Source organism: Pochonia chlamydosporia (assembly GCF_001653235.2).
Source record: "Pochonia chlamydosporia 170 chromosome Unknown PCv3seq00008, whole genome shotgun sequence".
Classification (NCBI taxonomy): domain Eukaryota; kingdom Fungi; phylum Ascomycota; class Sordariomycetes; order Hypocreales; family Clavicipitaceae; genus Pochonia; species Pochonia chlamydosporia.
The window spans coordinates 83,670-99,474 of record NW_019154043.1 but is presented as its reverse complement, the minus strand read 5'-3'; the positions used below and the strand labels follow the sequence as shown (position 1 = coordinate 99,474).

The following is a 15,805-nucleotide window of genomic DNA, read 5'->3' as shown; positions in this document are numbered from 1 at the left end:
CTGGCAACCAATTAAGTGTAATCACTCACAGGGCTTGAATACAGGGGTTGGTTTCGGATATACGAGCGCAACTCAGAGTTTCACACTTTGGGCGGTGCCATCTCCCGCAGTTGCACATCCTGTTCTTCTCTCTACTGAGCCCGGAATCTTGCCAAGGCCGTAGAACACTGACTAACAAGTTGAATAAATGATTGCGAGTCACCACGACAAGGGACCGCTCATGGTCTCGAGATCTCGAGGCTGCAAGTCACTGATACATGTCACTGCGGCAAATTTACCCCTGCGGTCGTGACACGCCATCCGGAGGCAGAGGGGTCCGAATTAGAACATTCTAGGAAGGACGAAAGTGAAGCAAGTCGGTCATTCATGATTTCAGGATTCCTTTTCTGTCTGGCCTACCATCGTGCTCCATCTCGGATTTCCAATTGGAAATCATAAGACCCGAATTGCGCTTTACAGAACCCGCATATCGTTGTAGCTGTTCACCGTGGTAGTCTCTTCAAATTGCCTTCACCTCCATGCAACGAGACAGATACGCCTAAGCTGCCTAGTATGGGTTCCAAGATTGGTGACGAGAAGTGGCCAGATATCTCCTCCGAGAGCGCGGATAGCCTTGCCGACAAACCCAGCCAAGAACCCTCAGAGGCTGAGACTATTTCGCTCCCTCACGAAATCAAGTTTGTCGGCGTGATATGCATGGCTCAGTTCTGCACACGTAAGTCAAACAGTAATGTTTCTTTTTGCTTCTTCCATCTGCTGACACAGCAAACTCAGAGGCGGCATTCATGGGCACATTGGTGCTTTTGCGCACAATCGGAAATAGCTTCAATGTCACGAGCCCCCCACAGCTTGCTTGGCTCGTCGCGGGATATTCTCTTACTGTGGGAACTTTCATCCTGATTTCCGGACGGCTAGGCGACGTTCTAGGCCATAAGCGAATGCTGCTTACTGGTTTCTCCTGGTTCTCCATTTGGTCAGCTATCGCTGGGATCAGCGTCTACTCTAAGAGCTACAAGTTTGCTGTTTTTACACGAGTCCTGCAGGGTATTGGGCCGGCCATCTGCATGCCTAATGCCTTAGCCATCCTTGGCACATTCTATCCACCGGGTCCTCGCAAGGCTATGGTGTTTGCCATATTTGGAGCCGTAGCACCAATCGGCGCCGTACTTGGTGGTGTATTTGCCTCGCTTCTAGCACTGGCCTGGTGGCCATGGTCTCTTTGGGCTTTGGCTATATGGCTCGCTATTCTGGCTGCGGCAGGACACTTTGTGATCCCCACGCCGCCGAAGAAGACGAAACAAATCCAAAACAGAGATTGGAAGTCTATTAGTGAAACATTGGACCTTCCTGGCGCTTTCGTTGGTATCGTATCCCTGGTTCTTTTTAATTTTGCTTGGACCCAGGCCCCGATTGACGGCTGGCCAGCACCAAGTGTTATTGTTTCCCTTATTTTTGGTGTTCTGTTGTTCGGAGCGTTTCTTCTTGTTGAGTTTAAGTTTAGCCCAATGCCTCTTTTACCATTTGACATCGTCAACGCTGACGTTGGATTTGTTCTGGCAACCACTGTTTGTGGGTGGGCGACGTTCGGTATTTGGACTCTCTACCTGGTTCAGATCCTCCAGGACATCCGCCAGCTTTCACCATTGCTGACGATCACATGGTTTTGCCCGGTGGCAATTGTCGGCGCGTGTGCGGCGGTTGTGATGGGCAAGCTGTTTGCATTGCAGGTAAGGCCGTCTATCATCATGACACTTGCACTACTAGCCTTCACAGCTGGCTCGATTCTCACCGCACTGGCGCCAACGGATCAGGTGTACTGGGGTCAGATATTTGTATCCATGCTTATCATGCCCTTTGGCATGGATATGAGCTTCCCTGCTGCCACTTTGATACTCTCGAACGCCGTATCCAAGGAACATCAGGGCCTTAGCGCCAGCTTGGTTAATACCGTTGTAAACTATGGCATTACTCTTGGGGTAGCGTTTGCTGGCACTGTCGAGATGCACACGCATGGCAAGGGCGGGACAATGGAGGACAGACTGCGCGGTTTTCTGGCTGCACTATACATGGGCGTTGACCTCGCAGACCTGGGCTTGATCGTGTGCCTGGTATTTTTGGTAACAGAATTCTTAAGATCGCCAACGCGAAAGGGATAAAAGCCTTTATCGAAATTGTCAAACTGCTTTTGGTTGCTCCCTGACAGAGAGGCGCATCGATTCGGGAATCCCAGGGAAGCCAGTTCGGTTGGCAGCCGTGAGGCAACTTGACAAGAAATGTTACATAATATTAAGTTAACTTATATCAATCTCCGTTGCATCTTTGCGGCCGCCCATCAAAGAGGGATACTTAAGTCAAAGACGCTCAGCCCTAAATTTCACTTCTAAAAAGATCAGGAAAAATAGGTTAAATACTAGAAGGCGTTATACGGGAACTTGGTATACGAGGCGATAAGAGTACACGTTTCGTGTCACACACGGTTTGTGGTCTGGTGGTAATTGCCTATGGTGTTGTGAACTCCTGGCAGGGAGGCATTCACGGCTCGTTACGGTGATTTCCTGAATTGAAACGACCAGGAGTACTGCGAGATCTATACAGAGCTTCGTAGAGACTCAAATGCTTAGATTTGGGATTCACTGTATAGTTTTACTGGCTACAACTATCAATATTTGTCAGTTAAAGTTTCCATTTTTAGTTGACTAATTAAGCATTATTGTTTGTAAATGAGTTACGTAGTTCGATTACGTCGGCCTGCTTCAGCCCCTACGTTGATGAGCTAATTCGATATCTGCTGGTAAGAACATATTGCGCGCCGGCTTAGACATTGAAGAACTCAAACTAGGCTGTCGCTTGTGTTGGGGGAGCAGTTGTGATGGTTATGATGGCCCCAGATGCTACGCGCAGCGTTGTTGTCTTCTCTGGTACCAAACCAAAATCTTTTAGAGAATACCGGCTTAATAACTGCGGCGTTGACGATGAAGATCCCGATAAACTATAAAACGAAACGTTATTCAGCTATACAGTAGCGGGAAGTTGTGCAGGAGTGAACTACGTCATACCATTTCTCGGATCGCCCACATCACCGTGTTGTTGAAGCTCTTAATATCCCGTAACGCTAGAATGCAGCGCACAATCGCGGCAATAATGGCAAAAACGCCAGAGCAAAGAAGAAGGCCAATAGCTATCTTATGCCAAACTGGGATTCGGAGCATTGGGAACCATGTTAGTGGGATAATGAGGATAATGACATCGGTTCTAATAAGATTCAGAATAGAGAACCGCTTTGCAAGAGATGCGACGGTCATACGATATATTTAAGGCCATAAGAACCAGGAAGTATATTCTCGAATACACGCTTTCATCTATTTAATATTAGCAACCGCTTTATATCCCATCCAACAACTTACCACCAGGATATGGCATGATTTGCCAGTTCTTGCTAGCTGGCGTACAATGGCCCCAGATTGTCGCCAGAGCTCCAAGGTAGAACAAAACACAAACTACCGCGGCCCATTTCACAAGGACTTGCTGCTTGAGTCCTTGACTAGAGAATATCCAATTAGCTTACTCATTTCATAGCCCCTGGGAAGTCTGCAGGAGAACGTACACAATGCGGTTATAGAAAAAGAGCAGGCAACCCTTTAACGTCCAAATCAGGGTAACGTACAAGATCCGTGCTGTTATAAATAGCTTCGATGAATACTCGTACCTTGCAATCTGTAGGGGAGTTAAGGTAGGCCTATCTTCGTCCGGAAGACTGCTGAATATCCCGTACTCTCCTATTTTATTGGAGAGGTGAAAGCAAATAGATCACTGCGGACATAATGGTGGCATTACTCACTGATGACATGCCAGAAAGATGGCATAAACTGTGAAATTGCAGAGTTCTGTTAGTGGCAAGATTTATGCAAGAAACATTACTCCTACATACGGTCCATAGCACAAGGGCGAGGACAGCAAGATAGTCATCTCCTTCCCAGCCTCTAAACTCTCTTGCGAAGTACCGCAGGAATAGGACGCAGACGCCAATGCCGTACTCGATCCAGGGCTCGACCAGAAATGGAAGGTACATTTGCTTTACCAACCGTTCGAGGACTTTGGCTCGGAATAAGCGCGCAAACGAGTCATTCGATTTGTTCAATTGGAGTCAAGTGAGATGGGTCTGTATGTCACTCAGCGCTCCGAGGATCACTTTGAGACGAACAGCCGAGTCGCAAACAGAGAAGGGCTTTGCTTCGCGAAGTACAGTACTGAGGGGCAATTAATATAAATGCATATCCCCGATGCGGCTCGCGTACAGCAACATCACAGTGACCGCTCCAATAATCACCCCATCAATTGACCTTAGCCTTTGAGTGGCGGCGGTGTTCTGGCGCACATGATGGTTCCCACTTCGGTGCCTCTTGGCGAGCATTTGTGATATGTAGTATTTTACTTCCCTATGGCTTAACCAGGGTCACGACAACCATCATAGCGAAAAAAAGCCCTTTTCCCGTTTTCATTGGATAAAAAATTAAGATTAGACTCATCACCCTATCAATCTGGGTCCATGGCTACGCGTTATATTACTAGTTTGCCGCAGCCTGTCTCAGAGCGGTTCACAGACGGCGACCTTTGCGACAGAGACAGGATGGTCCTGTTCTTCAGTCCAGCAGGGTGCGACTAGAGTGAAGCCGCTCCAAGTTAAATGCCGACCTGCCGCGAGGAGATCTGTGACTAGTAAAGAGGTCTCAGTTTAATTTCAAGGGCTCTGTTTTCCAGGCCATTCTGACTACATTAGTCCCGCTGCGCCTTTATGTATTCACACGACGGAGCCTTTACAAAGAACAAATGGTCATAAACTTTGCCCAACATTCGATTTTGTTTGTCTTTGACATGCAGAAAAAGCCTCTTGCTGAACTCGACGAATACATTTGCTCCAGTCTGCGGGAAACAAGCGCCATACATGATGCACGACGAGTCATTGCTGGTTGACAAAGAACTATCGGAACCAGTCACCGAAGTCATCAACCTCTCACAGTCAATATCTGCCCGATTGCAGGAAGCCTTGTGCAAGATTCCCCGATTCTGGACTGCTCGTCGTCCTCCCCCATATCACGTCGTTTCTGGAGTTTATGACCCAGCCCGTTCCATTCATTTTCCTGCGTATATTATTAGCCGCTTTGGCCCAGATGCTATACAAATAAAGGCATTGTATCAATTTTAGACGTAGCACGCTTGCCTCGCTGCAAGACATGAGTTCGCTTGACGGTCGCACGACGACCAGAGAATGGAACACGAACATGATAAGATACCGTGTGCGGAGCACCTCATCATACCAGACGGTCCAATATCACTAATATTATGAGGCTGCAGTATCACCAATTACCTGTCGCTAATGACAACAGCTCCTCGGCACGACGCCTTGACTCCTCTACCCCTCGAACAGCACCTACGCCTACGAAATCAATCGACAGATCGAGTTGCAAAATCGAGTACGCTAATCGCCTACATTCATTTGCAAATAATCTCAATCTCATAAGGTAGTAACCATCGCCATAGCTGTCTTAGACGTACGTCAAAGATATAAGAGTAACACATTCTAATGCTGAAGTTTACCAGCCAACTTCGTAACCCTGTTGCTCTCAAATATGCCGCCTACCCTGCAAAGTTGCCCGAACAGTGTTACGAACCAACAAGAGCAAGAGCGGGCAAGGCAGAATAATTGGTCTTGGAACGAGACCTAAGGCCTAGCTGTATAAGATGGCCGCCATGGGTAAAGGAGGTCACGTGATAAGACACGGGAACTGCAAGGTGCTTAGTTAGATCACTAGTGCTTAGGATAATTAGACTAAGCATAACTAAGCAAGGAAAGTAGAACTAATTAATAAAGAGATAGAAATAATATATATAGAATAGTTACTATTAAGATATCTAGCTAGTCTAGATCTTTAGTAATTAATCTAAGCATTTAATTTATAATTAATTAGGATAAACTCCTAATAATCTTAGCTTTACTATTTAATAGCCTGTAAAGGTCTTATTTACTTATAACCTAAGTTACCTACCCTAAGCAATAGAGTAACTATTAATTGCCTTACTTAACCCTATTAATAAGCTAATTATTATATTTTAATTACTCCTATTTGGTAAGTTACCTTATACTATTAAATAGCTAATAAGATATCCACCTAATCTAGAAATACTGTATCTAAGAAGGATATGCTTGGTATAATTTAGCAACTCTAGGCGCATATTTACTCCCTTAAAGCTAAGAAGTTAGGGGGAACCTCTAAGATTCTACGGCCTACTTTCTTTAATAGGGAAAAGGATAATATGCAAGCCTTTCTCACTTAAGCTAGGTCTTACTTACATGCTAACTATACTACTATTACTAAAGACTATAAGAAAGTGCTATATATTAGAGAGATGCTCTTAGGAAGGGCCGCTAAATAGTAGGAACCTACCTTAAGAGACTACCTTATAAACCTAGAATATATAGATAATATAGAAGACCTTACTAAGCAAATCTTTAGTAAGTATACTAACTTTAAGAAGAAACTTTATATTACCTTTGGAAATCTAGATAAGAAATATACTGCTATACGGCAAATTTACTCTCTTAAATAATAGGGATTAGCAGGATTCTATATAACTAAATTCTACTAAATCTCTGTAAAGCTTAATTAGGGAGAAGAAGCTCTAGTTAAATAATACTATATTAGGCTTAAGGAAGAAGTTAAGGATAAAATTGCCAAAGAAAAATAACCTAAGACTCTTATAAAGATAGTAGATCTTGCTATTAGAATTAATAACTAACTATATAAGCAATATGCAGAAAAGAAAGGATATTTTATGCCCTAGGTATAGCCCTAATTTACAGCAAACTATAGTAGAGGTAGAAAGCGTAACTATCCCACTTTAAGTAGAACACACGCAGGACTAATAGATTTAGACGCTATATGCTATAATAGCTAAAAGAAGAAAGGCATAGGTAAGTACTTTAATTGTGGATAGCTAGGCTACTATGCGAATAAATGCCTAAAACCTAGGAAATCCTAGAAGCCTATACTAGAGTAATAGGCAAATATTGCGGAAAGAGAGGACTAATTGCATACTACCCCGGAAATTAGGATTACACCTGCTATAAAGAAAGTAGACTATAAATCTCTCTGAGACTGCATGCTATAATAATAATTACTTTACCTATAAATTAGATAAGGATAGAGTAGGATATTATCTAAAGAAGCCTAAGAATTAGAAAAATAAAAAGACACCAGAACGGCAGGTATTAATAGCTTTAAGAGAGCTAGAAGATTAGGAATATAGGACCTAACTAGACTGGGAAATACTAGGTACATAACGCTCTAACTGGTTAAATTAGATACTAGAAGCAGAAGAATCTGTAGACAATACGTTATTAGAAGAAATAGATAAAGAAATTACTAGATATAAGCTTAAGGCTTAATGCTAGCACAAACTTAAATATAATACCTCTAAAGGATTAGTATATAGGAAAGAATATAGCGTAGAAAACCTAAAAATACTTTAAGATCTTATTATTAATATATAGTAAGATAATAAACTAAGAATAAAGAATAAGTTTAGAGACTACTATACTCTAAACCTACGTTATAGTACGCATAGAGATATCTCTTAGTTCTTATGTATATACCACCTATATTAGCACTATATATAGGAAAAACTAGACTAAAAGTAGTTCCTATGCTAATAAAGTTAAGCACCCTATAGTATAGTATTCTATAGAGGATAATTAGCAAACTAGACTATAATAGAATAAGATAATAAAGGAGGCGCCTACCTTACTAAACTAGGATATAGAATATATAATAATAACTTAGTTAAGTTAGAATAATTAGATAGCCTACTACCTTATTAAGGCAAGGTTCTATAGGATGCCCCTAAACTATAGCTACTATTCTACTAAACTACTAATATAGGCTTAGAAAGGGTATCTAAAGGAATAAGCTAAATAAGCTATTTAAGCTCCTAATAAACACAAAAGAACTAACGCAAAGAAATGCAAGAACATTAGAAATCTATATAGCACTTAAAAAATGGATTTTGCTAGAGAAAGTAGGGGTATCTACCTAGCAAACTAATAAGTCCCTTATAAGTATAATAGGTAATACTACTAGTCACCTAGTACTAGACATTTTTATGTTAGGAAGACTAACTAAGGCAATAATTAATAGTAGAGCATAAGGAAACTATATCTTGCTAAATCTTATTAATAAATTATAATTACCTTAGAAAGCAAAAGATAAGCCCTACTAACTTAGAACTGTGGAAGGAGAGCTAGTAGTGTATAGCTAAGGGTCTATAGATATAGAGACTATACTACTCCCTATGGATATTAGCGGAAAGCGCTACCACTTAAAACTTAATATCACGGAGATCTTAAAACATAAAATTATATTAGGGATACCCTAGTTGCAAGCAAGTAATCCTAGAGTTAACTAGAGAAATAATTAACTCTATTAGGACACACTAGAAAGCAGATTAGTTACTAAGAAGCGCTTTTATAGCACCTTAAATAAACTAAAGAGGACACTTAGGATTTTTGTGATAACTAAGGAGTCTAAGTTATCACTAAAATAAGCAATTCTAGAAGAATACCGCTAGTATAACAAACTATTTAGCGACAAGCTAGAAATAGGATTACCGGAATATAGCTAATAGAACCACAAGATCACCCTTTAGCCTGGAAAAGAACTAGGATTCCATAAGATGTACCCTCTAAATAAAACGCAATAAAGGGCGTTAGATAAATATCTTAATAAGAATCTTAGGAAAGGATATATTAGACTATTAGTATTACTAGCAGGATACCTAATCCTATTTGTACTAAAGAAAAATGGAAAACTATAGCTATATGTGGATTATTAATAGCTAAATAAAATCACTATTAAAAACTAATATCTATTACTACTTATTTTAGAACTCTGTGACTAACTACATAGAGCTAAGTGGTTTACTACTCTTAATTTAAAAGGAGCATATAACCTTATATAGATAAAAGAAGGAGAAAAATAGAAAACTATATTTAGAATAAGAAGAGAACATTTTAAGTATCTTATTATACCCTTTAGACTTACTAACGCACTAGTAATATTTTAAACTATAATTAATAACGTTCTATAAGAGTACCTAGATAAGTTTATAGTTATATATCTTAATAATATTCTTGTCTTCTCTAAAGATCTTAGAGAATACAAGCAATATATATATATAGTTCTAAGGAAACTATAAGAAGCTAAATTACTAGTTAAAGCTAAAAAATGTAAGTTCTACTAAGAAATAGTCTAATTTCTTAGATATAAAATCTCTCCTAGATAAATTAAGATAGACCTAGATAAGATTAAAGTAGTAAAAGATTAGCTATAACTAACCTTAATAAAGGAAGCCTAAGCTTTTATTGGATTTATTAACTTCTATTAACGCTTTATTAGCAAGTTTAGAGGCATTACTATACCCTTAACTAATTTAACCTAAAAAGATAAACTATTCTAATAGATAGAAAAAGAAGAAGAGGCCTTTTAGGATCTTAAGAAAAGGGTTCTAGTAGACCCTATACTATAACCGGCCAATCTAGAGAAACCTTTTAAAGTTAAAACTAATGCGTTAGACTTTGCCTTAGGAGGATAATTAGGACAAAGAGATAAATAGGAAAGACTATACCCTATAGCCTTCTACTTAAAGAAGCTTAATAGACCTAAGCTAAATTATGTAATACTAGATAAAGAACTAATAGCAATTATTAAAGCTTTTAAAGAATAGAAGCATTACCTAAGTAGGACTACCTATAAGGTTAAGGTCTATATAGACCACAAAAACCTTACTTTCTTTACCATAACTAAAGACCTAAATAAACAATAAATCAGATAGTATAAATTCCTATTAGAATTTAACTTTAAAATTATCTATAAGAAAGGAAGTAAGAATAGCAGGGTAGACACTCTAAGCTAAAGAGAAGACCTTAAACCTAAGAAATAGGTTTACTTAGCTAATATGCTTAGGGAAACTAAGAATAGAATACTTAAGCTAGGATTCAAGGAAATAGATGCCACGTGGAAAGTCTAGCCTAATACTATATGGGAAAAACGTATTGCAAAAGAATTTCCTAATAATCTGCTTATAGTAAATAATAGAAAGGAACTCTAAAGGGAAGGCTCCCTGCAAGAAAACTAATACCACAGATAACTCTACATTCTAGTAAAACTATAATAGGAACTAGTTAAGGAAATCCATAAATACCTGCTATATAGACACTAGGGTATACACAAAATACTTACTAGACTAAGATAAACTTATAATTTTCCTAAATTAAGAAAGATAGTGCAAGAGGTAGTTTAAAACTGTAATATATATAATAAAGCTAAAGTAGCTTAATACGCACTATACAGAGAACTATAGCTAATCTTACCACTAGAATAAGCGTGGGAAGTTATTGCTATAGACTAGATTATTAAACTACTAGAGTCCAAAGAACCTATAACTAATACTGTCTATAATAGCATCCTAGTTATTACGGATAAACTTACCAAATACGCTCACTTTCTCCTATACAAAGAAGTAAGTACTGCTTTAGACCTTATATATACTTTTATAAGAATAGTTATAAGCTAGTATAGCTTACTAAAGGAAATTATCTTAGATTAAGATAAGGTTTTAACCTTAAAGTTCTAGAAAAGTCTAATAGAATAACTAGGATTAAAATATAAGCTATTAATAGTATTTTACCCTTAGACTAATAGACAGATAGAAAGATTAAACTAGACACTTAAATAATACCTCTAAAGTTTTGTAAACTTTAAATAAGATAACTAGGTTTAACTATTACTAATAGCATAATAGGCATATAATAGCTCTAATAATAAATCTATAGGATTATCACCTTTTAGAGCAAATTATAGATTTAACCTAATAATTATTACACTAAATAATAGCGCAATTAACGCACCTAAGGTAACTACCTTGGTAGAAAATCTCACAGAATTACAAAAATATCTCTAGGAAGAATAGATATTCCTTTAGAATAGAATAAAATACTATGCTAATAAAACTAGATTGCTAGCGCTAATCCTAAAGGAGGGAGATAAAGTCTATCTTTTATAAAGAAACATTAAGAGCTAATAACTATCCAATAAACTAGATTAGAAGAAAATTAGACTATTTAAAATCACAAAGAAATTATTAGACATTTATTACAAACTTAATATACTATTAAAATAACATCTAATATTTTATGTGTTATTGCTAGAACTAGCACTAGAAAGCATTCCTATGGATAATAAGGTCTAAGGAATAGAACTAATAGATAGTAAATATAAAGTTAAGTAAGTACTAAGCGTACGGAAAGGCAAAAAGAAAAACAAGCTTAAATATCTTATTAAATAGAAAGGCTATAATTATACAGAAAATACATAGAAACCTAAGTTACACTTTAAAGACTCTAAGTGGATGCTAGACTAGTACTACTAACAGGCATAAAAGGGTCCCCCCTTAAAATAGCCTCCCAACTTAGATCACTAAAATCTTCCCACGGAAAATTATTAACTGCAACTTGCTAACCCTCTGCCTTATCTAAATTATCTAAAGCTCTTAATTCCTAATAAAGCATTTAGGACTATATCTCGGTATATTAATTAATTTTAGAGGAAAGATTAACCTCCTCCTGCTAGGCCTTTATAAGGGCAGCATAAGCGGCAGCTACCGCAGAAGCTAGCTAACTAACTTCCTAACGCTTTAACTAAGCTTCTTAACGCAAGCGCTCTTTCTAAGATTTAATAGCATTAAACTCCTTCGTCGAAAAATTCCCATTACAACTATAAATACCTTTCTTAGTACAAGAAGAGCATTTTAAATAGCCCTTTAAAATAAAATAAAGCAAACCGCTTTATTAGCAAGAAGTATATTAACCCATATTAAGTAGCTAGATTCCTATTACTTTAATATAACTTATAACGTTCTTATAGCGTTATATAGAAGTATAGGGCTGCTTAGAGATATAGTTAGATATAGCAATGCTCTATAACGGAAATAGGGAACTCACAAAACCTTAATAAAGCTAGAAAAGAGCAACCTATTTAAAGACCTCTTAGAATAAGAGGATAAAGAGGAGGAGGATTATGTTACAAACTAATAAGAGCAAGAGCGGGCAAGGCAGAATAATTAGTCTTAGAATAAGACCTAAGGCCTAGCTGCATAAGATAGCCGCTATGGGTAAAGGAGGTCACGTGATAAGACACGGGAACTATAAGGTGCTTAGTTAGATTACTAGTGCTTAGGATAATTAGACTAAGCACAACTAAGCAAGAAAAGCAGAACTAATTAATAAAGAGATAGAAATAATATATATAGGATAGTTACTATTAAGATATCTAGCTAGTCTAGATCTTTAGTAATTAATCTAAGCATTTAATTCACAATTAATTGGGATAAACTCCTAATAATCTTAGCTTTACTATTTAATAGCCTGTAAAGGTCTTATTCACTTACAACCTAAGTTACCTACCCTAAGCAATAGAGTAACTATTAATTGCCTTACTTAACCCTGTTAATAAGCCGATCGTTATAAATAGTCATACGGTAAACTCTCGGCGGATACTTCCAAGAACCAAGGCAAATTTCTTTCGGTATCGTTAGACGCAGCTGCTTCATGCATGGATTTGTCTTCCAAGTAAACACCAATGGCCTTTTCATCGCTCGAAGTGCTTTGGCAATAGCACTGATGGTTCGCAACCCGCCAGTAATGAAGATCTTCGTGCGACTCTCAGCAGCAGTCTTTCCCATTTGCGGGACAATCATTTCTGCAAACTTGAGGAAAAAGGCTTCTCGTTTCTGTGTCGTATCTTTGGTCCATTCGTGGCCAATTTTCTCCAAAGTCCCACCACTCAGCTCGACAAAGTCCATGCCAACATCTTGCAGTTCACGGCCCACCTGGGCCGTGAACTCAACCGTGAATCCTCCGTCTTGGAACTCAACGCTGTTCAGTTTGACGCCAACTATGAAAGACGGGGAGGTTTCGTCGCGAATCTGCTTTGCAATCTCGATAAGAAGTCGCATTCGATTCACGAGGGAGCCACCGTAGGCATCTGTGCGCTTGTTTGTACGAGAAGCAAGGAATTGTGCTAACACGTAGCCGTGGGCGCTATGGAGTTCTATGCCGTCGAAACCTGCTGCCTCAAGATATTTGGCGGCGTGAACGAAACCCCTAATCAGGAACTCAATATCCGCCTGGGTAGCTCCTCGAGTCTTCGCAAAGGTTGCATTGAGAGCATCGGTCGCTGTGGTCAAACTGTCAGTCACGAATCTAGTAATCTCATGGTCAACGCAGAACTTACCGAACGGCACGACGGACGGTGCAATAACTGTTTTGCGGGCAACGGCAGCGAGCGCTTGACGGCCAGGATAGGACAGCTGCCCTAACATAAGCGAGCCCTTAGCCTTTCCGGCCGCTGCTACTTGTTTCCAGGCGTCAAATCGTGGTCCTTGAATGGATGAGATTCGTCAATGATAAGATCTCCTTGTAAGTGTGGTGCTGTCAAGCTGATTTGGATGTTTCCTGTAAGGATGAGACCAAAGCCGTTTTCATGCTCACCCCACCTGATGACTAGTCAGACACAAAACAGCATTGAAATCATGGTCATGCTATCGGTTCCGGATCACGGACCTTTTGTAAAGTTCAACGATTTCCTTAGTGGGAATTCCAGAGGCTTGACTGTCTGCTCCGGCCCAGCTGGCGAGGGTCTCTCCCATGGATGCCTTGAAAATACGGTTACTGATGGTCCGTTTGGAGAAATGGAAGTCCAAAGGCTTACTTAGGGTTGTCGTATCGACATTACTGTCGCTTTGATATCTTTGAACTGTCATTTTTTTAGACGGTTCCAGTTGACGTTGTGAATATTGTGTTCGGAGCCGGCGACGCTTATGTCCTTGATAAACCGCCTCAAAGTCAAGAGATGTGTGAGTTCTGAAATATTCCAGGAATAAGAATCATCACCGTCTTATTGTGTGATTATGTTATTTCCCATTATTTAGTCTGGTACTGTGGTTCATCCAACTCTGGGTTCCGTACTCCGTGCAACTCCGTGAAACGCCGTGGCCCCACCCCGGAAATTGCCAAAACGGGCTTGTATGTGACACCTTTGCTTGTCTATTCCCTGTAGAATCCCTGACTTGCTAAGATCATCAGGGTAAATTTATCAGCAGTGCCAATTCAGATTACCAATCAGGCTGTAACCAAAATGCTCAATGAAGATGAACTTTCGCGCCATGTATACGCAGAATAAAACGCACAGCAACGAACCTCTTGATTGCCTTACGGTTCACAATACCAGCTTACTTGCTATTATCACGCAACATCCACTACATTCATATAAACCTCTCACTCAAAATGGCTGAGGCAATACTCAAAACGAGCAGGCAGTGGCGAGTCACTGGCTATGACGGGTTTGACTCTCTGAAATTTTCAGAAGAAGCGATACCTACAATTGGCGACAACGAAGTTCTCGTAAAGAGTAAGTCTATTTTCAGCTACAAGTTGATTCCTGGTAACACATCATCACAGTTCACGGGGCATCTCTCAACGTATGATCTCAAACACCTGTTTCAATTGACCTGAAGCCGACATATCACAGTTTCGCGACATCATCATTCCGTTGGGAAAGTATCCCTTTCCGCAAAAGCCCAACGTCGTTCCGGGCTCAGATGGCGCCGGCACCGTTCTTGCCATAGGAAAGAATGTTACACGTTTCCAGCCAGGAGACAAAGTCGTCACCACGCTCCTGCAGAGGCATATTGCAGGATCTCTCACTCCTTCAGCAGCAGATTCTTCACTGGGCGGGTCAATTGACGGAACCTTTCGCTCAATTGGCGCATTTGACGAACAGGGCATCGTAAAAATGCCCGAGGGTCTTAGTTTCACAGAAGCAGCCACTCTCAGCTGCGCCGGCGTTACGGCTTGGAATTCGCTCTTTGGGCAACCGGGAAGAGAGCTAACACCCGGTCAGTGGCTGCTCACACAAGGTACAGGCGGTGTCAGTCTTTTTGCCCTCCAGTTTGCAAAAGCAGTTGGCGCAAGGGTCATTGCTACGACAAGTTCAAACGAAAAAGCTAAATTGCTTGAACGCATCGGTGCTGACCATATCATCAACTACCGGGAAACTTGGAACTGGGGCGAAAGAGCTAAAGAGCTCACAGGAGGTGTTGGCGTGGATCTGGTTGTCGAGGTAGCTGGTGCGGCAACAATGCAGCAGAGCGTTGCGAGTCTAAAGCTCGACGGTACGATGTGTGTTGTTGGGTTTGTCGGCGGAGACGGTAATGGAGCAGAAGTGCCGAATCTATTGGATCCCTGGCTTAAACACTATGCAGTGCGTGGCATTTCAGTTGGTAACCGCTCGCAAATGGAGGCCATGTGCCGTGCGGTTGAGGCCAACCTGGAAAATCTTCGGCCTATCATTGACTCGAGGACCTTTAAGTTAGAGCAGCTCAAGGAGGCGTATGAGTACTTGAATTCTGGGGGTAACGTCGGCAAGGTTTGCATTGACATAGACTAATGGCAGCATTTGGCCAGTTGCCGCCCGGGTCGCGAGCCTACTGTCACACACCTATTGTGTACGTGGAAAGTTCGTCGATGACATCGAAGGAGCTTCTGTTTCATATTGTGAGTCATCTGTAGACGAGGGTGCTAAAGAATGAAAGAAAAAAAATGCAAGAAACGGAAAAAACTGTTCTTATTAGACTAAAGGTCTTCGATGAGCAGGGATGGTGTGTATGAAGCTATAGGCATGCAGATTGACAGTAT

The 15,805-nt window shown here is 40.2% G+C and overlaps 4 protein-coding genes across 4 annotated transcripts; 2 read left to right on the top strand and 2 right to left on the bottom strand.

The window, feature by feature from the left end:
* Window positions 1–552: 552 nt before the first annotated feature.
* Window positions 553–2,156, top strand: VFPPC_06866 (MFS transporter; the record flags this gene model as incomplete). The annotated part of the gene is made up of 2 exons (XM_018285832.1): window positions 553–715; window positions 775–2,156. The coding sequence occupies 2 exons, from the start codon at window positions 553–555 to the stop codon at window positions 2,154–2,156; spliced, it is 1,545 nt and encodes a 514-aa protein (XP_018138650.1).
* A 674-nt stretch (window positions 2,157–2,830) lies between these two features.
* On the bottom strand, window positions 2,831–4,069 carry VFPPC_14128 (hypothetical protein; the record flags this gene model as incomplete). The annotated part of the gene is made up of 7 exons (XM_018291898.1): window positions 2,831–2,989; window positions 3,057–3,252; window positions 3,305–3,359; window positions 3,405–3,541; window positions 3,605–3,776; window positions 3,839–3,866; window positions 3,929–4,069. 7 exons carry the CDS (start codon window positions 4,067–4,069, stop codon window positions 2,831–2,833), a joined length of 888 nt encoding a protein of 295 aa, XP_018138651.1.
* An 8,474-nt stretch (window positions 4,070–12,543) lies between these two features.
* VFPPC_06867 (NADH oxidase) lies at window positions 12,544–13,431 on the bottom strand (the record flags this gene model as incomplete). The annotated part of the gene is made up of 2 exons (XM_018285833.2): window positions 12,544–13,286; window positions 13,344–13,431. The coding sequence occupies 2 exons, from the start codon at window positions 13,429–13,431 to the stop codon at window positions 12,544–12,546; spliced, it is 831 nt and encodes a 276-aa protein (XP_018138652.2).
* Window positions 13,432–14,395: 964 nt separating this feature from the next.
* On the top strand, window positions 14,396–15,557 carry VFPPC_06868 (alcohol dehydrogenase; the record flags this gene model as incomplete). Its single annotated transcript, XM_018285834.1, has 3 exons — window positions 14,396–14,519; window positions 14,570–14,589; window positions 14,640–15,557. 3 exons carry the CDS (start codon window positions 14,396–14,398, stop codon window positions 15,555–15,557), a joined length of 1,062 nt encoding a protein of 353 aa, XP_018138653.1.
* Window positions 15,558–15,805: the final 248 nt, after the last annotated feature.